General features: G+C 48.6%; 1 protein-coding gene across 5 annotated transcripts in view; it reads right to left on the reverse strand.

The window, feature by feature from the left end:
* The window catches only part of Pfkfb4 (6-phosphofructo-2-kinase/fructose-2,6-biphosphatase 4), a 37,522-nt gene that overhangs the window by 14,032 nt on the left and 271 nt on the right, over positions 1 to 23,219 (reverse strand). Inside the window, exons 1-9 of one of the 5 annotated variants that reach the window (XM_074060153.1) lie at positions 19,516 to 23,156; positions 14,584 to 14,700; positions 14,336 to 14,432; positions 10,290 to 10,356; positions 7,857 to 7,931; positions 7,382 to 7,438; positions 6,658 to 6,779; positions 4,654 to 4,861; positions 4,158 to 4,304 (exon numbers count right to left, since the gene is read on the reverse strand). In XM_074060153.1, the coding sequence (XP_073916254.1) occupies positions 4,158 to 4,304; positions 4,654 to 4,861; positions 6,658 to 6,779; positions 7,382 to 7,438; positions 7,857 to 7,931; positions 10,290 to 10,356; positions 14,336 to 14,432; positions 14,584 to 14,700; positions 19,516 to 19,561 (936 nt within the window). In that variant the 5' untranslated portion in view covers positions 19,562 to 23,156. Of the gene's footprint in view, positions 1 to 4,157; positions 4,305 to 4,653; positions 4,862 to 6,657; positions 6,780 to 7,381; positions 7,439 to 7,856; positions 7,932 to 10,289; positions 10,357 to 14,335; positions 14,433 to 14,583; positions 14,701 to 15,933; positions 16,653 to 19,515; positions 23,157 to 23,219 lie in introns of those variants that run through there. The other 4 variants (XM_020177704.2, XM_074060154.1, XM_020177706.2 and 1 more) reach the window with 4 other exon arrangements.

Consider the following 23,219-nt stretch of genomic DNA (forward strand, 5'->3'; position numbering starts at 1 on the left):
GCCAAGCAGGGCAAGGCCCTGAGTTGAATCCCCAGCACTGCCTTTCAGGCTCATGGCAGAGAGAGGAGCCTCGTCTGCAATGGATGGTTATGCTGAGCCTCTTGTTTCCCGATCGAAGGAATAAAATACCTTACAGTACCAACCCCAGTGACCTGAAGACTGGATTCCTTCCACTGCAGTGGGCCAATTCACCACAAGACTATGGGCTAAGGCTAAGGCAAGAGAGGCTGAGGGCAAAGGAGTCGTGCTGGTTATGAAGCAGAGATCCAGCCAGCAGAAGCCAGTTACCCTCCCCTGATGGTAACGACTTCAGGTACATAATCCACAAGAAGGAGCAGTGCCCAGAGCCAGCCACCATCTGCAGCAGCCGGAAGCCTGTGATGGTGAAAAAAAAAAAGGCCCAACTAAGGGGTCCAGAGACCCTGCCTCCCAAAAGCAGTAGTAGGTCAAAAAAAAAAAGCAGAACTAAGGGTAACTTAAAAATACAGCAAACTAAAGCTCAGGAAGAAAAATGAGCAGAAGCCAAATCAAATGAACAAAAAGAAAACCCCAGTTCAGTGACCTGTGACATAATACCACGCAGGCTAATACATACTGCTGAAATCCAGGTGAGAAAGAGGGTAGTAGAAAATATATCTGAAGAAATGATAGCTAACATTTTTTTCAAATTTTCTATTTAGAAACTCAAAAATTAAAAATCTCAATGAACCCCAAGCAGGATAAACATGAAGAAAACCATACCAATGCCAGGCACTAGTGGCTTACGCCTGTAATCCTAACTACTCAGGAGGCAGAGATCAGGAGGATCTAGGTTTGAAGCCAGCCCAGGCAAATAGTTCATGAGACCCTATCTTGAAAAAAATCCTTCATAAAAAAGGGCTGGTGGAGTGGCTCAAGGTGTAGGCCCTGAGTTCAAAGCCCAGTACCACAAAAAAAATAAATAAATAAATAAATAAAACCATAGGGAAGGTGATGGGGTAGTTAAAACAAGACAGCCACATGTGAACATTTTCAAATTGGTATTGGATATAACAATTCATCATAATATTCTCTTTGTTTTTTATTTATAATTGAAAATTTCTATAATAAAGTTTGATGACAAATCAGAAACAGGATCAGTTCAGTCCTGACACTATTCCAAAAGACAAAATCTGAGGGGCAGACCCCTTATGAACAAAACAAAAAACAGGGCATGGGTGTTCATGTCTATAATCTCAGCTACTTTGGAGACAGAGGTAGGTCCAGGGCAGTCCAAGGCAGGCCTGGGCCAAAAGCACAAGACCCTATCTGAAAAACTAAAAAGGTAAAAAGGACTGGGGACATGGCTCAAGAGGTAGAATACAAGTGTGAAGGCCCTAAATTCAATCTCCCATACCACCAAAACAACCAAACAAATAGAACAAGACAAGGACATCCGATTTGCTTTTCTGTATTCTTGACAATGCAATAATATGAAACAGAAACACAAGGTACATAAATTGGGAAGGCAAGCTGGGAACCAGTGGGTCATGCCTGTAATCCTAGCTACTCAGAAGGCAGAGATCAGGAGGATCAAGGTTCAAAGCCAGCCTGGGCAAAAAATTCAAGAGATTCTATCAAAAAAAAAAACCCTTCACCAAAAAGGGCTGGTGGGGTGGCTCAAGGTGTAGGCCCTGAGTTCAAGCCCCAGAACCGCCAAAAAAAAAAGGGAAGGCAAAAATTCTGGATTATCCTTATTTCAGATGATAACGCCTCTAGAAAACCCAAGAGAATCACCTAAAAATTACTAGAGTAAAATAATTTGGGGGCTGGGGATATATCTCAGTGGTAGAACACTTAACTAGTATGTGTGAGGCCATGGTCTGATCCCCAGCACCATTGCTGCAGATTTTCTGTTGACTGTGACTAATCAGGGAGATTCTGAAGGAGAAGTTCCCTGGGCTCACATGTACCACTCTCCCTCTTGACACCCAGGAATCTGGGCCTCCAGTGCCTCTCAGGGCCCCCCTAAACCCTCACTTTCTCTCTTTCTACCAGCTTCACATTGTCAGTTCAGAATGGTCAAGTCTTCACCTCTGAGCCCCCTTGCATCCCACTCACTCCACTGGGCACCAACACCACCAGACTCATACCAAGAACTCCATGACATGTGACACCCTAGAGGTGTTTGGATGTTGGCTTCACTCCCCTACCCTGGACACATCAATCCCCCATCCCACTACACTCATCATGCCTCACTGACAACTGCCTTCTCTCTGCCTTGACTTCCAAGATCCCCACCCTCTGGTTTTCCTTCTGTCTTATTGGATGCACATCTAAAGCCTCTTCCATAATCCTTAAATTCTGGGGCTCAAAAGGACTTTGTCCTGGGCCTGCTTTCCCTCCCTCTGCCACCTCATTCACTCCAGTTTCAACTTCCATACCTGTGAGGGATAGCCAAGCTCTATCCTCTCCTCAGAGATGAGCCCACATCCTGGTTATCTGTACTTGAAATTCCAGGAATTTCTTCCTCTCATTCAGCTTGTGTTTACCTGTTCAGTAAATGGTGAGTAAGGTAGATATAATTCCTGTCCTCAGGTGAGCTCTCTTGCTCCAGAACCTGTCCCAGGGGCTGGAAAACAGGAATCATCCTGGATGTTCCTCTCTCTTTTACCCTCACAAGTTCCACCACGTCTCTACCGGGATCCTGGTTCTCAGAACCTGGCCACAGTTCCTGGCAGAGAGCTGACTCACATGAATGTGTGAAGAATAAACATCCCACAAATGCATCCACTCCTTCTTCTCCCACTGTCACCACCCAAGTTGTGTCTTTCATCACCTTACCAGGCCACTATAAGCACACCGACCAGTCTCTCTTCTCCAGCTTATTCCTTACATCATCCCAACAAAACTCAACATGAATTAGGGTTATGTTTCTAAGATCAAATCCAAGATCTCTACTGCAGGTACTGAAAAGCCAGCTTCTTTCAATAAACCAAGTAAAAGCAGCTAGAAAAGCCAGACAGAAAAAAGTTTTAATGTGAGCTAGGCTCTGGTGCTCATGCCTGTAATCCTAGCTACTCGGGGGAAAGAGATCAGGAGGATAGTGGTTCGAAGCCTACCTGAGCAAATAGTTCAAGAGACCCTATCTCAAAAAAACCCAACACAAAAACATAAAAAAGAGTGGTGGAGTGGTTCAAGTGGTACAGTGAGTGCCTGCATATCAAGTGTGCCAGCAAGTGCTCTGAGTTCAAACCCCAGTACTGACAAAAAAAAAAAAAAAAGATAAAATTTGCTACATAGCATCAATTTTTCCTTTAAGATTTTGCCAATTTGAAAGTAGGTCTTGAATGAGATACCAAAGTTGCAGAAAGTAGGAAGTAAGTGGGCAGAAGCTTGGCAAAGCTGTAGGCAATCTTGGGCTGAGGAGACAAAAAAAAAAAAAAAAAAATGAGGCGGAGATGATGGTGATTGGAGCTCAGAGTTTTCCATAAGAACTTTAAAGACTTGGAGTAGGAGTGACCTGAAAATCAAGTGACTTCACAAAGATCAAAGCGCCACTTTGAAAGAGCTCTATCGCTGATGAAACTAAGGCGATCTAACACTAACTGCCTGCCAGAAGCAAAAGTAAATCCTGCAGAGGAAGATTACATTAATTAGAGCCTCAAATTATCTCCATAATTATTCTTACAAAATGTCTCACACTCAATCAAAAATTACCAGGTATGCATCAGATTCAGAATACCTCACATAAGATATCCAAACGGGAGGCTGGAGGTGTGACTCAAGAAGTAGAGCACCTGCCTAGCAAGTGTGTAAGCCCTGAGTTTAAACCAGGGCTTTTTTGAAAAAAAAAAGATACCCAAATGGTCAATAAACATAGTCAGAACTACCATAATTAAAACAACGTGATACTGGTATATGAACACATACACCTATCATATATAAGAACTTAATATAAAAGTAAGTAAAATAAATTGACAAGAAAGAATAGTTATAGATAAATGAGTTAACAGAGGAAAGACCAGATTTAAGGTTTTTGTCAGAACATCAAAATAAATGGTTGGTCTAACAGTTTAAATGCAAAAGAAGAGGAGGGAGGAATCAAAGCACAAAGAAGCAAGTGAAGCAGAAAGTTTTCACTGGCCCTCAGCACTGTGCCCAGGAGAAGAGCAAGGGATAGAAGGGATAGCAATTACCGCATCAATCTCGTTGAGGACCTTCCACTGTTCATAGGGCACACCCAGCGCCTCGGCTGTCTGGATCGTCCTCTTCATCTGGCTTGTCCAGACTTTCAGATCCTTGATGTTCTGGTCACTGATGAACTGGGCCAAACTCTTGGCAAACTGAAACACATTGCAAACAAATTCAAACCCACAGGTACTGGGCTGCCCAAAGGACCCCACAGCCATAGTATCGATTGGGGTCACACCAGCCTCAGAGAACACAGAGTTAGCAAAAATCACAAACTGCTAGGAAAAGGACTCAGCTGATGACTGCTCACATGTAGAGCAGAGATCCAGGCATTTGCTTGGTGCCTCATGACCTTCCCTACAGAACAGTAACATTCTTGACTAAATGAAGGTCATCTACCTTAACACACATTAGCTACAAGAGCAGAAGCCCAAGCCCAGTGCACACATTTATCCAATCGCCCAGAGGTACCAATGCACAGGCACACACACACATACTGACCTCTCTGCCCCGGGGGGATAGTCCTGGGTCCCCACCGATCCTGCCCTTGAGGTTGAGTTCGCTCTCCCCATGCCGGCAGAGGTAGATGGAGCGGGGGGTCACGTGGATATTCATGAGGTAGTACACGATTCGACTCTGGATGTGGTCAGCTACACGGTTCACCACATAGCTCTGCCCCACGTCCATGATCTTGATATAGGAAAGGTCCCTTTCCAGAGAGAAGGCAGAAAGAGCCTGTGAGTGTGGCCACAGCCTTTGCAGGGCACATCTGGCCAACCATAGGAACCAGCTGCAAGGCCTTGCATCTCTGATCACTAGGCTTGAGATCACAACACGGAGAACCATCAGCTGGTGTATGAGGGATGGGGGTGAAGCAAGAGCAACGTACCACGTGTGACATGCAGACAAGCCCTGTGAGAGGTGCTCAATATTCATCATGCTTTCAAAAGTAACATGAGAGTGGTGGCCACACATATTACATCGTGACTTGCTCGTATGTTCCCCAGGCCCTTTCTTGCCTACCTCTGAGATCAGACCAAGAGACAGTTTTGTACTGCCCCCATGCTTCCTGCTCAGCTTTCCTTCCTCCATTGACACCCTCTCCCAAGAATGCAGTCCAGGTTATCTGTGTGTGCCAGGCCACTGCCACACCTCCCAGTCAGCTAGTGGACAAGAAGCACAGGGGGGATGCTAGTGACAGCAGCCACTAAACCCAATTCAGTCACTTTCTCTGCTTTGTACCTGTGCAGTGCTGCAGCTTGGAGATCAAGCTCATATTGGCAGGTGTGGGGATGGGCTGTGATTCAACCTGAAAGCCCCCTGGAGTTCTCACTGTCTGGACCATGGGGCATCGATTTAGGGTTGTTACCCCGACATCACCAAAATAAACAGGAGAACGCTTGCTGACGAGTCCATCAAGGGTTGCTTCAGACAAGCACATCACAGAACAATGGGAGAAATGCGTGCTGGGGAGACCAGGGGGAAAATGAAAGCCATGAAGAAGCCCAAGTGCTCTTTAGTTCTAGCCCCACCTGAGCTTGCTCCAGAGCCCTGCAGAGGGAGGAAAGATGGCTTAGCCCAGGTCCAGTTCAGGGAAAACCATTCTCTAAGCAGTTGCCTGTGTTCCTTGGTTCACGTGCATACTCTTCATAATTACAGAGGACGCAAACACGTGTTTATATCTAGCCTTTCACTTAATGCTGTGCAACATACATCTCCCATGTCTCTCCATAACTATGCCTTAGAGTGACTGTGTGATAGTTTCTTAAGAGCTACACTGTTATTTACTTAACCATTGCCCCATTTATGCTGAGAGGCAGGAGGTGGCAAACTATAGCCAGCAAATCAAATGCAGCCCATAGGCTGTTTTTATAAGGTTTTATTGAAACACACTCACAACGATTTATTTACACACAACAATGGCAGAGGTGAGTAACTGCAACAGAGACTGTGAAGCCTCCAAAGCCTAAATAAAATATGCACTATCTGACCTCTACAGAGAATGTTTTCTGGCCTCAGCTATAAGACACTCAGCTGGATGCCCCTTATGGATCTAAACACCGCTGGCCACTCAATGTGCCTGTTCCTCCTCCATTCCAGAGGGAGGCAGGTGGAGCTGGCAACCACTGACCATTGCCTACTGTTCATAGGCAGTTGACCACCCCGCCCCCTCTCCATCAACCCTGCAGACTGCACATTGAAAGAAGAGCATGAAATGTTTGCAGATGCCTTTTGAGAAGATTCTCTGCATAGAAATTAGGCTTGATTTTATGGTAGAATAGTAGAAAATCCTGACTCGCAGAGTTCCAGATGAGGCAACAGGTGTTCTGCAAGTCACCTCTGGCCAACGATTTCCGCCCCAAGGAAAGAAACAAACAAGGTGAGACAATCTCTGCCTTTTGGTGTGGTCCTCCAACCACCACAGGGAGCCGCAAGGAGGCAGCCAAGTGGGACACCCACCACCCACCCATTATAGCTACAGGTCGCAATGCTGTCCATGCTCACCTGTCTAAATCCTCGTCCAGTGACTCATACGAGTTTTCATAGCATTCAATGCGCCTCATGAAATCCTCTGTGGCCTCATCACTGTCCCGGTTGACATAGTCAGGGCTGCCCAGCTTCACTTGCTGCCAGAGCCAGGCACAAAGGAAGTACACATTAGGGCTGGAGGCCAAGCGGGGCCAGAAAGCCAGGAGATAGCTGGGCAGGGGATTGTAGAGATTGGGCCAGAGGCCAAGCCAGAGCTGAGAGCTGAGGCCAGAAGCTGACCTGGGGAACTGCTCCCACTGGGATGAGTCCAGTAGTTCTCTGGCTGAGCTTGCTCACTAGTGCCCTGAGATAGTGGTCCCTCATCTCTGTGGCTCGGGAGGCCTAGAACCCTTTCTCCACGCTGGACCATCTCCCAAGCCCAGTAGTCATTCCTTAAATGGGGGAGGGGGTGGGGTGGGAATGGGCAACAAGTCCGTCTCTCAAACAGAAATGCTCCCCCCCACTCCTGGATGAAGCTCCTCTTCCACTGAGGAAATGGAATGAGGGAGGAGAAGGGAGAGGGCAAGTACAGGAAGTAGCAAGAATGAAGGCTCATGAGCCACACAGGCCTCCACACAAGTGATCCTCAGAGGCCATAAAGGTTAGCCCAGGCACCACACCAAACCTTGAGAGGGATCTCACTGCCACATGCCACCTTCTGTCTCATGACTGCCCCCATGAGGTCAGATGCACCACTCACCACGATGTTGGCAGCTATGACCTCAGGATCCACACAGATGGATTCAACAAAAAAGGTCTGCAGTGAGGAGCAGAAGCATCCGGTCAAACAGGAGGGAGGGAACCACAAACATGGTGAGGGCTCTGGCCTTTCTCCACGAAGTGCTCCCCTTCAATGAGGGCCATGCTGATCTGCAGCCAGGCCTTGAGGCCCTTTTTCAGGGGTGGGAGAAGGTGGAGGATCATAGAGCTAAAGGTGGTACCACCCTATCCTGTGCTCTCCCACTATACCCTCCTCTCCTCTGGAAAGAAAATCCCAGGAGCAAATGAAAGAACAGTTGCTCGCATCCCAAATTACACTCAGAAATCAGGCCAGCACAAAGCCCACATGTGATGCCTTTTAGGAAGACTCTCTGCATCATAAGGCTGTGAAAGGAGCCCCAGGGGGCCCAAATATAACACAACCCAACCACGGAGGGGAGCCAAGGAGGCCTTACCTTGTAGCCATTCTGTTCCCCAAAATTAAAGATGGTTGCTCTTCGTTCTCGAGTGGTATTGGTTGCATCAAAGACCTAGGATCAAACTGGGGTTAACTGAGCCTCTGGATCTGAGGGGAGAAGGTAACAGGACACCTTGGGGCTGTGGCACAGGCAGCTCTGGGGATTGGATTTCTTGCCAGGACTAGCTACTGCCCAGGTTACAGCTGGCTAGTCTCCCGTGACTTGCACAGAGGGATGTACTCAGCAATTGTCTGCACACAGTAAGTGCTCAGTTCACGTTTGAAATTCCAAGAGGAATTCCAGTGACGTCCATCATGCCTGGTGTTATGGTTTGGATGTGGTTGCCCCCAAGGTTCATGTTACAGTAGTTCTCCTGAGAAAGTTATTATAAAAAGAACAAGTCTGGTCCACCCAACTATCTGGCTTCCTGTATCCAGGATCTCTTTCCTGTCACATGGGCTCCCACTGTAATGCCAATCAATAGGGTTGGAACTTTCAGCCTCCAAAACTGTCAGCTAAATAAACTTTTCTTTATAAAGTTACTCTGCCTCAAGTACTTTGCTATAGTAATAAAAAAAAAACCATATAATACAATTGGTGAACTGAACTAACATTTATTTCCACTCCATACTGAGGCCCCAGTAAAATGGGGTAAGATGGACACGTGGTGACTAACTCAGAGAAATGAAGAAAACCAAATGTAAGCGCTCACCGCTGGAGCATACCTACTTATGCAGGACTGGGACAGTCAGGAAATGGACTTCTCTGAATAAAGGGACAAGGGGTGGAGGGGAAATAGGAGGATTGGCTCAAGGTCAAACACAAGAGCAGTTAGAGCCCCAGGCCACCTCTCCATCCATCTAACCAGGCACTGACCCACTGGGGTTCCTTGTGAAGTGCCTAGGGTCTGCTCAACACACACTCCTACCCTGCCCCATACAGGCAATGTTCAAGCAGCTTTTATAGAGTCACTTTTTAGGTAGGCACTCTACCTCTTAAGCCATTACCCCAGCTCACAGGGTCACTTTTTAAACGGGGCATCCAACCAGAGCCCACTGGACACACCAGCAAAACCTCTAACGAGAACTGAAAAAAGGAACTTGGGGGAAAGTGAAATCAGAACATAGAATAGAAGAAAACACCCCCCAAACATTACAATTATTATGCAAAGAGGATACAAAAGGATATAGTAACCACAAAACAAGAACAGAGCTCTAGAAATTGGAGCACTCAGAGAACAAGAAACTAAAGGTCTGACTACTGAATATCTTTTAAATCAATCAAATACTTATAAGATAATGTTGAGAAAGTCTGCCTCAAAACAAAACAAAAGAAAATGAGGGAAACAAGATGTTAAGTAGGGATCAAGTCTAATACGCAGCCACCGGGAATTCTAGAAAAAGGAGCTCAGAAAATGGGAATGGGGGAATGAGTTGCCAGACAGTGACAGAGGTGGTTTATCAGAGAAACAATATATAATTTCCCTGACCTGGTGGAGGGAGGACCCACCACAAGGTGTACTGGCTTGAATACCCTAAAAGCCTCCCAAGAGGAAGGAGTATGAGAAGTCCCGACTCCCCAAACAGATGACACTATTAAAGAGACCAGCAAACCAAACATCAGACTTCTCCATGACCATACTAGAAGTCATTAGATAACACAGAAATGTCATGGAAATTCTAAAGGAAAAGTTCTTCTCTCTATGATTCTATACCCAACCAAATGTGAAGGTTTAAAAAAAGGCATTCTGATATGCAAGGCCTCACACAATTTACTTCCCAAGCATCTTTCTCATTAAAGGTTCTGGAAGATGTGCTTCAACAAAACAAGTCAGTAAAACCAAGGCCAGGAAGCTGTGGGATCCAGAACAGGATGGTCAACCCTGGACGTCCCCAGGTGACAGCTGGCCACAGGCAACTAATCAAGATTGGAGATGGAGGACAGTGAGCTCCAGGAGGCACAACTCCAAGGGGAAATTGAAGGAAGAGAATGGTTCCCATGTTCGAATGTATAGGGTTGAACTAGGGCCCTTTCTCACAGATACCCTAGCTCAGCCTGTCCCACCCCTTCTCAGGACTTCCAGGACTCAGCTGGTTATTAGAACAGCAGTAAATGCCAAGTAGGGCTTGCCATACCAGGAGAAATCAAATGTGCCAAAGACTTAGGTATCGTGCTAGCCCTGACTTCTCTAGGGAAGTCCCATGGGGTCAAATGCAACCACAAGTCCAGGGGGAAGCGCCTGGCCCAGATGCAGCCTCTGGCTTCCTTCTGTGTAGCTGCTGCACACTTCCTCCCCAGGTTGGCACTCAGGGGCATCCACAGGGCAGGGCACACACACCCTGCCTTCCCTTCTAGGTGCCTGACAAGCAAAGAGTAGATATAGGTAGGGCTTCCATGTCTTGCTCCCAACTGTCAGGATGTCACACTCACTGCCACATGTCCTCCTTCTTCACTGAGAAACCTCCGAACGTCACAGAGGGCTGCCAGGGCACACTGTCTTTGGGAGAAAAAATAGAGGGTAAGGCCAACACCTAACCCTGGCTGCAGGAAGATAGCAACACACCCTACCCAAAGCAGGACAGGGGACAGCCCCTTAATTCTCTCCTCTCTTTTCAAGATTTCTTCCTCTTTCCTTGGGATAATTTTCAGTATTTGGCTAACTTTTCCCCTGTAAGGTAGAAAACTATGTGCCCCTAGCCATTAGGAATTATTTTCAATCCCACCTTTCTGTATTTTCCCTTGTCATCTCACTGTGTACAAATTCATGCTGCCATGTTACAATATTTATGATTTCTAAGTGTCATGTATTCCCTCCCTGTGATTATCAAAATAAGCACTTTAAAAATTAGACATTTCTAGCCAGGCACCAGTGGCTCACACCTGTAATCCTAGCTACTCAGAGGGCAGAGATCAGGAGGATTGAGGTTGAAGCCAGCCCTGGGCAAATAGTTCTCGAGACCCCACCTAGAAATAACCCATCACAAAAAATGGGCTGGTGGAGTGGCTCAAGGTGTAGGCACTGAGTTCAAACCCCAGTACCACACACACGAAAAAGAAATTAGACATTTCTTTGTGTGCGTGAGTGTCAGAGGCCAGGGACAGGGAGGAGAGACATGATGGCTACATTAGGCTTAATGTTCACTGTTCTGGAAGAGAGAATTCCCCAAATCAGCCCTTCTGGAGGAGGGTGCCACTGTCTCTGCCTCTCACACCACATCCCCAGACACTGCAGGACATTCAACCCTCACCATGACAGACCACTGACAGCACTCTCTTTGATGTCAGCCTTCTCATTCATTGCTGCAAAATGGATTGGCACACATAAGGATCTTTCCTATTTTAATTTATTTCTCCTATGAAGTCTAGAGATAGATAAATTACCTTAACTTTTTAATCTACTGCCTTTCTTTTTATTTTATTTTTATAGTTCTAGGGATCGAACTCAGGACCTTCACATGCTAGGCAATTGTTCTACCCTAACTTACACTCCCAGCCCCACCCTGACTTTTCAACGTATGAGAAAAGTTAGATCCGCTTCCATTTGTTGATCACTGAACTTTATGTATAAGCTCCCAGTGCATGAAAGGACTCTGCTGTCCGGGCTCCCATGAGGCTACTGTGCCTGAAATGTGGAGGCACAGGTGAGAGCACAATGCAGCCAGGAAGCATGGAGACACCAGTGTCTAAAGACAGTGCCTCCCTGTGATCCTCTCAATTCAAGCCTTAAAGTGCTTTCTTCTTCTGCCAAAAACCCTGAGTTCTGAGTCCACAAAACTGGTATTACTGGACCACTTCTTACCACCTGTATGTAAAGCCCCAGGTTCGGGGCTGAGATCTTTTGTGGGCTGCTCTGGCTGTGGCTCTAGCATGTAGAAGTATCTCAAGGCCACAGTGGAGGTGCTGTGGGGAACAGCCTGGAAGCCTGTGTGCACATGTGTGTATGACTGTGAACAGATGCACATATGCATGCATCTCCATTAACAGGCAGGTCTGTGTGAGTGTGCTGTGTTCATGTGCAGGCATGTAACTCTTTGGGTGTGCATGTATGAGCATTCCCTGGGCCCATGTATGCTCAGGCCCTCATGTGTGGTATGTGACTGAATAACCACAGGTATGAATGCGTGTACACAGGATGTGTGTGTGTGCATGTACCTATGTACATGAGTATACGGTTTTTTTGTGTCCACACGTGTGCTTATAATATATGTGTGCCTATGTACACACACATGGGGTATGTGTACACATGCCTTTGTGAGGCATGTGATTGCATAAGCAAATATATGAGCATGCTGGGTATGTGTATGTGTGCATATCACATGGGTAAGCACAGTGTGTATGTGCCCTCATATGTGTCTACAAGGTGTGTGTGTGCACTCTTTCATGTGTGGTGGGTGGCTGCATGTGCGCTGTAATAAATCTTAGCCATGAGTCCAGCTATATGCCAAGCCCCAGGAGTCATCTAAGCAAAGCACAACCTGAGGGTGGTCTTGGGAACCTTGAGTATGCTTGGGAACGCACCCATATGTACATATGGGAATGCATGCAGCTGTATACATACAAGTTATGAATGTGTGTATATGTGCCCAAGAGTGTGCGTAGAGGGCTGTGTGTGGCAAGGGACCACATGCAGGAGTACGAACGTGCCTGATGGTGCATGTGTCCACGTGCCTTTATATGTTCACCCCTGGCTGTCATGGAATTTTTTAGACCTTTCATTGTGTTCAGGGTCAAAGATACCTCAATATTGTGTGGCTTTAGGGACCTCAACTATGTATGAGTAACTGGGCCTCTCTTCCCAGGTTTTCCACTTTTAAAATTTCTGGTCCTTTTATTTTGCCATTGTTTATAGGAAACTTTGGGTTACTTAATGGGGAAATGGCACTGTTTATAGAAACAGCAGAGGGTGTGACCTACAGAGAGGTGGCACATGAACTTGCCCCCAGCTTCTACTGTGGGGTTCTCTGTTCCATCAGGGTGACTTTGAGTTAGCTTCCCAATCCCTCTGAGTCTATGTTTCCCCATTTGAATTACTCCCAATATTCATCCTTTGAGGAAAAGACTAGACAGAATGGCTGGCAGTCTCTGGAATGCCAGCTCACTTACTCTTGCCATTCTTTGGATTCAGACAAGTCTGGCTTCAAACTCAAACTGAGTGACCCCTCAACACTATCACCTTCTGACCTCAGCCTTTGCATCTGGGAAAGTGAGGCACCACCACCCACTCTGAAAGCTGCAGGAAGATTAAATGAACTCACCTATCAGTGCCCACACCTTGGGGTTGCTTTAAAATTTGCATTTGATACGTTCTTTGATCTACTAACTAAGTGGGTAATACTTGAATGATGCTTTAGTGGTAAACAGTCTTAGGTTCAAGGTTATTTAGATTCAAATGCAAAGTAACTTGATCTTTTGTGTGAGACCCCTAGCCCCCCTAAACCTCACCTGTAAAATGGGAGTGAATACTTATCAGTTGGCCTCAAGCACCCAGCACACAGTAGATTAAAATATCAGTCCTTTCCCTTTTTATCTGGCTTTCTATCGCCAGAGTTCCCAGTCTTGAGTTTTACCCACAGTTTGGCCACAGAAACTTGAAAGTCAGACTCCCCTTCTCATTCTGGCCCAGCCATAAAGATTCATGAACGACCTGAATGTCCAAGGCCCACAGTGGAGAGCTCCTGCCCCCTCATGGCCAGAGACAGAAGAGGCAGCCTAGTGTTCTTTGCCTCTGGAGTTGGGTTGATTTGGGGAAGTTACTAGAGCTAGGTCAACCTCTGCTTACTGTCCTACCATGATGACTGAGCCCAGAGCTAGTCTCTGCTGGCAAGGGGCTTCCTGATTGAGCCTTGTAACATCTGCTAAAAAGAACACACCATGACTCCTCAGACCATCAGTCTCCTAACAGCAGCAGTGTGAACTACTCACCCAGCAGCAGCCAGGCCACATCGAAACAAAGCCAAAGCCTAGTTCATACATGACAAAAACATGCCAAGCACATAGCAAACATACCCCAAACACTCAGGATGGGGCCAATCCTGGGGAAGATGAAAGGCCCCTGAGGCCTGTATCCCTGTACCCTCTAGGGCTTCCCTCTCCACCAGCAGTCACCACCATGAAGAACCTGGGGTAGGCAAGCATCAAATCCTGCCCTGCCCTGGCTAAGCCGCTCCCCTCTAGGTAAGTATGTCCTTACAAGGGTCCTTGATACCAGAGCAGGACCAACCCTATGCGTCAGTCATTCAGAGACTACATATCTTTTCTTCTCATCCCCAAACCCATCATAGATCAAACCCAGCACCACCTGAGAGGTCAAGAGACCAGCCCAGTCACACAGCATTGGGATAGGGCAGGGCCAGGACTCAGGAGCAGCTCAGGTATTCACCAGCAGATCAGCTCCAGAAGCTCTGGGGGCTTCTTGGCAAATAAGCAGTAAATTATCAGCCTCCTCAAGAGCAATGCCCATCCTCCAACACACTTACTTCCTGATTTTCAGGCCTTCTTCATTGTCTGGGAGGAAAAACTCAAAAGATTTGTATGTCTTGACTATGTCCCGGCGATACTGGCCAACGTTGAATTCTGGGGGGAAAAAGAGGCTCAGCTTTCACAGACTGACCAGGACCTTTCACCAACTCCTGACCAGGACCTTTCCCCAGGTCCTGCTGGCCGTCCAGCCTTCTCTTTCCCTTCCCTTCCCTCACCAGTCCCCAGTGTCCCCTTGGAGCCTCACCCCGAGTGGGCACACCAATCCAGTTCAGGTATCGAGTCAGCTTCTTAGAAATGTAGGTCTTGCCCCGGGCAGGCAGGCCCACCATGACAATAAGCGTCGGGCAGTTGGTCATGCAAACTGAAAGGCAAGCAGTACACAGTGTCACACATGGCCAGGACCCTCTCAGCATGTCCTTCCCTCTCAAATCTCAACTCACAGGACTAGAACCATCTGTACCTTCCTGGCCTCCTTGCAACAGACAGCTCCCTGAGCAGCCTCAGACCTAGTCTTAATTTGACGTGTCCCTCTTCCCCAGGGCCTACTGGGCTGTGGGAGATGCAAAGGGATCTTACCAGCCCTTCTCATCCCAATGTCACCAGCAGATATAAAGCCCAAGCAGTCATGTTGCTGGCTAAACACTGCCTGAAGGACAGAGCTCGAATCCAGCTGGATGTTCATACCTGCCTCTCTCATCTAGGACTCTGTACCTAATCTTCTCACAGTCTTCTACCATCCCAATAATCATTTGGTGCTCCCAGCACATACAGCCCCAGTGTTTGCTCTCCTTTGTACAGTGAATTTCTTTTCATCATTTTGTGAAAGCCATGCTCAAAAGCTGTTTCCTTCAATGAGTCCTTTCTCCAAGGTATTTCCATGTTCACCTGGTATACACTCAACCTGGTCACCTCACTAATGACTCTGCTCTGTCCAGACTGATCACTTGGGGCACCCTGCAGTGTCAGTACATTCAGGGTCCAGAGGCCTCACACCAACAATGGTATTCAGGAAATATGGGCAGGAACAGGGAGGCTTCTAGAAGTCTACTAGGGTAAGGGCCACAAAGGGCTGAGACCTCGTGGACTTAGACCAGTGCCTACAAGGACAGTCCCTCTGATAGCCCAGCCACTACCATCCCATATGCCAACTAGAGAGGTTACCAAGGCTGAGGCGAGAAGGGCCTGAACACAGCTCCCCTGAGCCTCAGCCACATAGGACAGACTCCAAGGCAACAGAATTGCCAGCCTCATGTGGTACAGCTCAGCTTTCAAGGTAGCCAAATGTGGTCTCCTCTCAAAGCCTCAGAAAGCTTCCCTTTCATCACCCTTAGGACCTTAGGCCAGTAAAACCATAGCGGACCGATGGATGAAAAGATGTGGAAAACTGTCACTGCCCTCCTCTGCCCACTTGGTGCTACAAGTGCCTTCACTCAATAGCCCTCCTTGACAGATGGCCAGGCACTCTCTCAAGTTGTCTCCCTTGAAGCATATAGGCTCCAAGGATAGCTCTACCCGGGAGTCAGCAGTCAGATAGGCCTGGGTTCTTATCTTGACTCTGACACTTACTGGAAACTCCTAGACTTGATGTCCTCACCTGTAAAATGGGATGACAATCCTCAGTGAGGTCCATCTCTATCCTCATGGAAAAGATGGATACTTCCAGGGAGCTGTACCTTCTGCCTTAGATAAGGATGCAGTTGTACTTATTTCAGCATCAACTGCTCTTGGGACTTGGGGTGTGGAGGCCCAGGCAGGCCCTGCATAGAAGCAAAGGTCCTGCTTGCCAGTGGAGGCTCTATCACTCCTGTGCCTGTCCTTTGTGCAAAAAGGCCCTAAACTGGTAGCTGCAGGGGAGGGGAGGTGGGGACCCATGGAAGATGAACTGACGGCAAGCAAGAGTGAAGAAACTTTCAGAAAAACCTCAGCATTGGCTAAGGTGAGAGGAAAAAAAGTTAGGCAAGGTCCTGCAGCATCAGGGCCAGCAGATAGCCAGGGTCTGTGTTGTTTGTACAACTCCTGGCCAGGGTAGCCAGGGCTCTCAAGCAATCCACAGGCAGTGCATCAGTCACTAAACAGGAGGGACCCACCTGCCTCTGCCCTCCCATGAAGTCACCCCCTTCCATTGCTCTCTCAAGGAAAACTCCCAAGTCCTCAGGATTGGTGTTCTGTATCTCCTCTTCACAACTTCTATCTTCCCAGAGATGGCCCTGGCCTCCTCCCATGGCCATAGCCTCCTTCCATAGCAGTAGTGGCAGAATTCTCCTCCCCCATCCCCCAATATGCAAGGTGGGCAGTCAGGACAACAGATCAGGCCTGGGCACAAAACAAGGCAATAAATTAGCTATTACCTCTGCTCCTCAAGATAAACTCCTAAGATTACCCCACAGAAAACCAAAGTTCAAGTATATTCATAGCAACTGTGCTTACAACAGCAAAACACTGAGATAATCCCAGCAGTAGAGAAACTACAAATAGAAGCAGGACGAGGAGCGAACATACTACAACCCTGAGCCCACAAGGACACTATCACTGAGCAAACAGGACAGGACAGCACACTGTCTACACACAGAGCGTATGCGGAAGGAAATCTGAAGACATGTCGACACAGCTTCCCTCTCATCCCTTTCCTGTAAATCTGCTGAAGGCCGTAGGAGCCCTAGGGGTCAAGAGGCCTGAGATGTGCCTGGCAATGGACAGTGCCTGCCCACCTATTTCCTGGCACTTCCAGCCACAAATCCCTGGAGTGGATTCCAGAATGGAATCCTGAATTGCACCTGCTCCCACCTCTTTGGGTCAAGCTGGGGAAGGAAGTGTTCTAAAATAAAGCAACATTGCATGGCGGTCCCATTCAGAGAGGACAGAAAGTCATCTCTCCTGTTATTCAGTGAACACACTAGTTCTGCTCCCACACAGAAGGTATTGTGCCACCTTTTGGCTGAGAAAGCCAAACGCTATCAGGAAAATAGTGTCCTTTCTGCCATGTTCCTGGGTGCTCGCTTCATTACCTGCCCCCAGAGCTCCTCAGTCTGGGCTGAGAGGCCAATGATGTAGAAGGTAAGAGCTTCTAGGCACTCTTGTGTGGCTCAGAATTGCTAATGGCATATGAAGGTGGAGGTAGACCAGGACATCCCTTAGTCATCCCTGAGGAGCTAGGGACTTGACATCAGAGAAAAAGTGGACAGCAGAGACTGGGAGTGGACACTGTCAACTCTTCCCACAAAGTTCTGTGATCATTGAACATCCTGTACCCCCAGGGTCTTTACTGTGCTTACAGTCAACAACTAGCCCCAAGTTCACTGTGCAAAGGGTAACATGCTGCACAGGTGCAGGCACTGGGAACTAGAGGGGCTGTACAGGTGGGTACCAGTCATCTATTGCTTACCCACTCCCCACTGTACTCTGGGACCCTTGGCTGGGGTTAAACCCCATGTGGACACCTCCAAGTCTCATCTCTGGCCTCTCAGGTGCCACCTCCTTTTCCAGAAAGGTGTGAGCCCACAGGTCAACCTACTGCAATACCCTGAGACACCACGATGGCACAAGTCCCTTCTGTTCAGGCCAGAGGCAGATTTTGATCCCACCCTTGGAATTTGGAGAAATACAGGCCCTGCTTCAGGTCCCCGCTATGGGGCCTCAGCTCCCTTCCCCCTTGCTCAGGCTGATGCTTCAAACCTCAACTCTGATGTAGTGAGAAGCAAAGAAAGAATGGTAGTGATGAGGGAATGACTTGATTCCACTTTTTGAGGACCTACTTGTTAGAGGATCCCAGCTACTTTATGGAGCAAAGATGATGACTATCTCATCCCACAGATAAGGAACCTAAGACCTGGAGGTTCAGCTCTTTGCCCAAGGTCACAAAGCTGAGCCAGGATGTGGCTTGAGTCTGAATGCTCCTGCCTCCAAAGTCCAGGTCCTCATTTCTTCCTCTTTATGTAAAAATAGCAGCCACCCCCTAGTCAGGACCACAGCCTTCTAGAGAAGAAAAGCCTATGGAGAGCAGCCCAGGCTGCGGCCATAGTTCCCTCAGGACTTTGAATGTGAATCCTGGACATCTATGGCTCCACCACACCTCCATTGTGGTCAGAGCCACCACCCACAAGAACTCAGTCTGCTCATGGCCACCCCCTATCAGGACTCACAATGTGATCAGAGATACACACCTCTCCCCAGATTTGCACCAAGGTCAAAATCATGGTCTCAGACTGGTCTGGCAGCACAAGCACAGAGCACTCTCCCCTCTCTTATCACACAAGACAGAGGTCAGGAGTGCAGGGAGACCCTGGAGCATTACACAATCTCCTGATCTCCATTTCCATATCTTTACCACCAGTTGGACTAGATGTTCTCTGAGGGCTTTGCCGAGTTGCAAATTCATTACAATGTTTCAGATACTCCTAAGACAAATTTTTCTTTTTCCCTGGTAATAAAAAACTTGCAGACTCATTTGAAGACAAGCAGAAAGCCAAGGAAATGGATTGAAGGTCCAGAATCCCAGAAGAGGTGAATCACTTAACAATTTCACAAATTTCAACATATCTCCTAGATCATTCACCCCTCCAGTTTTGCCATTCATCCATGAACCCACATGGATGCTTACATGGTGTGGTGTTCTCAGTGTCTCTATACTGACCACAATTGTGCTTCTCTAAAGTTCCTCCCAAAACTTGGTTTTGAGGCCCAGGGGCAGTCCTCCTGCTGGAGGAGTAGCCCATACTTAGGTCTTTGAAAGTTGTGGGCTCAGAGAGGCCAAGGTATTCGCCTAGGACTACTCAGCTATTCCCAAGCAAACCAATGGTCCATTCTCTGTCTAGGAAAGAGGGAAGAATGGGCCATGCCCACAGAGTCCTCCCCTGGATTTGGGCACTGGGGACAGTGAGGAGCAAAGGAACCAGAGCCCTCCCGAGGTGATAGTGGTCAGACCTATCCCCCAACAAGACGAGATGGCCTCACGCACCAGTCCCCAACCTCTGCTCTGCCACACTTACCTTCTACCCACCACTGTTTCCACCCCTTCACCTGTCCCCAGCCCTACCTGCTCCGGATCCCTCCCAACAGTCACGAAAGCCTCACCTGTTCCAGGTTCCCCCCCTGTTTCCTGCCTCTTCTCCACCCGAGACCCCCGCCCACGTTGTCATCCACTCATTCCGGTGCATCTTGCTCTTCTCTCCCCACGGACCCCATCTCACCACCACGCTGGCAGGCGTGCAGGGCGGGCCGCCCATTGCTGTATGGCATCCAGATCTTCTTCAAGGGGTTCTGGGTCAATTCCCGTGGGGACGCCATCCCCAGGCCGGGATGAGTAGGACTGCGCCGCTACTGACCAAGCTGCCAGGCCACCTCGGGCCACCCGAGGTCCCGCCCCTCGGGCCCCGCCCCTCCTCTAGCCGCAACAACACTTGTCCATCTTCCTGCAGATCCGCCCCAGAACGATTAGGCTCCACCCCAGAACGATTAGGCTCCACCCCAACTGAAGAGGGCCTGGCCTCCGACTATGCGTGCCCAACTCGCCTACCGCCTCTTTTTGGACCAAGCGCTCCCCGTCCTTCATCCCAGAAACGAGAATGCGCATGCTCAACTCTTCCGGCACTCAAGGCCCGGATTTATGTAGGTCCGCCCCGGATGTGCTAGCTCATTGCACCTAAAGCTATTGAGCTGATTTGCATAGAGCTCACCCATGGGACCGGCCCAGAGCGCAGCAGCCCCGCCCCGGAGGTCCCCCGCGGCTTCCACTCCCTGATGACAGTAACCTCCCGGTCCCCAAGAGGGAAAGATTTTCGTGCAATGGGGCGGGGCATGCGTGACCCGCAGGGCGGGGTTAAGTCAAGACCAGCCTGGCATCCCTGCGTGGCTCTAATTACTGGCGATCAACCTCAGCTTGGTCCTCCAGGCCCTGCTCTGAATCCCTGGTCCCGCGTGGACCCAAAGAACACTACCCGCTCAACCTTGCAGGAAAAGCTCCTTTATGTCATGGACAGAGACACAAGACAAACTGCAAAATGAATAGTGTCTCTTGGCGATGACTGCTGGGGAGCTTGGGCTAAACCCCTGCCCACTTGAAGCAAATGGGCGGGATCTTGTGACCAACTTATTTGGAGACTCACTAAGCCCTGGCAGTATCTTATTTCTCTTTCCGGGATTTCATTTTTTCCCAAGTATAACTTAAGTAATGAATTTGTGCATTTAAAAAAAAAAGAAACAGCTTCTGTCTCTTCATCGGGAAAACGAGGTGTGGACATCATCAATCTTACAAGATTGTAGTAGATTAAATATATCACTCACTGAGAAATATGTTCCAAAACACCTAGAAGTTCTCATTCATTATATTATTTATCCCTCCCGTCTTTAAAAATGCGCTGGGGCAAAGGGGAAAGGGAGAGATCTAGAAGTTCAGGAACTTGATGACAGAGTGGCTTAAGTGGTAGAGCGCCTGTCTAGCAAGTGTGAGGCCCTGAGTTCAAGCCCCACTACTACCAAAAACAACAGAAGTTCATGAACCCCTAGCTCACTCTCGTGTGTTTGGCCTCCATCACCGACCCCTACAGGAGCCTGCCTCCTCTGTCTGCCAGCCACGCCTCCCCAAAGTACACTTTCTGCTCCAGCTCCCACCAACATAGCTTGAACCTGGAACACACTGCCCTCTAGCGATGTCCTCCATCACATCCCTGTGGCAGAGTTCTGGCATCCTCAAGTTCTCACCAGTGTGTGCCAACCAGGAGCTAGGAGCATAGAGAACAAAGCTGACCTCATTCACAGTAAGTGCCGCACTCTCTCTCGTGTCCTTTCTGCTACATCCTGCTTTGGGTCAGTCCTCCAAGTCACAGTCCACCTGTTTGGAACCTGGCAAGGATCCTTACAATGGTTCTGACACAGATGTCTTGCCACTTCACAGGAATGAATGTTCAGAAGATCCAATGCTGGAAGCCTACTTGGAACTTTCCTAAAATCAGCTCTAGCTGCCAACCCAGGGGAATGCCCTGCCTTAGGCAGGGTCCACGATTTCCTCTTTCCTCATTCTCTTGTTGCAATATCCACCCTCTGAGCACATCCATAGGTGGCTCTTGCTGAGCAGGGTACCCCCCCTTGTGATCACCCATCTGCTCCCTACTTCTTTAAAGTCACTCATTCTATTCCTAACACAGTGAACACTTCTGTTTGTCTCCTGGCCACTGCCAAGGCCATCTTGGGGCCACCTTGGCCTCAGAAACCTCATTGCCACATGGACACACCCTGCCCAACCTCCAGTACTCTTTGCTGAGGCTAATATTTCTAACGTCCATAAGCACCCAGCACCACCTTAGGCCCGCCCATTCTCCTCTTCCCCAGAATTCTTGATGTTAGTCAAGAGCTAGGAGCCAAGGGTAGCCAGGGCAGGGCAAGGCAGAAGCCAGGGCTATCTCCACACCCAGACAGTCTGAGCCTGGTTCCCAGGAAATGCTGCAGTTCTGTGCCTCCCACTCTTCCCCAGCTGACCCTGGGCTGACCCAGACACACCCTCTCACGTCTATATATCCTGCTAGGAGACCATAGTTCAACATCAGGAGCCTAGGAGCCCTTCCCAAAGCTAGAGTCTGCATCTTCTCTGAGGATATTCCCCACCTCCCCTACCATGGCTTGGTTTCTTAGGTAGGAAATTTAGGGTCCACATGGGGAGATGGAACCGAGATCACAGAGCTAGCCCACAGTGCAGGAAGGACTCAGCTTAATTTCCAGTCTTCAAAACCTTACCTCCCACACCTTGCATTATTGCTCTACTTCTCACTTCCACACCCTGGCTCTTGCATGTTCACTCCATTGAAATCTGCCCTTCTGGCTTCCTGCTTCCCTGGCATCAGTAGATGCCCAGTAGAATAACCAGCCCTCATGGTTTTTCCCTCCTCATCTCAAAGTGCATCAACTATCCTTTCCCAGGCACAGGAGTGTGCTGAGTGTCAGTGTTCACTCATGAGTGAACAAGGCTAGCTCAGCCTCTCCCCACCATGAACCTGGCTGGCCTGATCCTGTTTAGCTCCCAGGGTGCCCTCTGCACTGAACCACTGGACCTCCTCCCAATGTCTCAGGCTAGAAACCATGGGTCAATCAAAGTCCTCAACCCTCAGCTCTTAAGGCTTAAACTCTTCCCAGTTTGAATCTGCTGCTCAGTTCTGGCAGAACCAACATGTCCCTGTTCACAGCATAAAAACCCAAGGGCCTTCATGCATGCCATGGAAACCCACACACCAATGCACACAAGCATGCATGTGCATATACACAGATGTTCATGCAGAAGCACACATACTAACAAGCCTGTATCCAGGCCTGTGTACAGAGACAGACCGACTGCAGTAGGGTCTGTTTCTCTCTGCTGCCTCCCTTCCTCTATATTCTCCCACCCAAGGAGATCCTGCTGTTGCTGGGGTGGGGGAGTTCCCAGGAATTCCACCTTCCTGGCCATTTCCAGGAAAGACTGTCCCCGGTGTTTCCCTGGACCCAGAGTGTGAGATTCCAACTAAGGGGTATAGCGCCATGTAAGAAGCAGCCTGGGAACCCTGATCTGTACTTCCTGATTCCAGCCCAGCAGAGCACAGAGTAGGTGTCCAAAGTAACTCAGAATCAGCCAGGGCACAGAGAAAGAGCCCATGAGCAAGACAAGCTCAGGGCACACAGTAAGCACCATATGACAAACTTCCCAGTTGACCCTCAGAAACTCCCTAAACTGAGTGACTCCTTGGGGAACCAAGTTGAACATGCCCTCTTGGAGGCCAGCAAGGGACAGAGTAGGAGGGCTTCAGGCAGCTCCAGCTGGCCTTCCCTCCCTGGGCTGAAGGAAGACACTATTTATAGACCCCCCCCCCACCACCACTTGGCCCAGCCCTCTCTCCCCTGGAAGAGACAGTGTTCCCT

This window comes from Castor canadensis, chromosome 17, assembly GCF_047511655.1.
Source record: "Castor canadensis chromosome 17, mCasCan1.hap1v2, whole genome shotgun sequence".
Classification (NCBI taxonomy): Eukaryota; Metazoa; Chordata; class Mammalia; order Rodentia; family Castoridae; genus Castor; species Castor canadensis.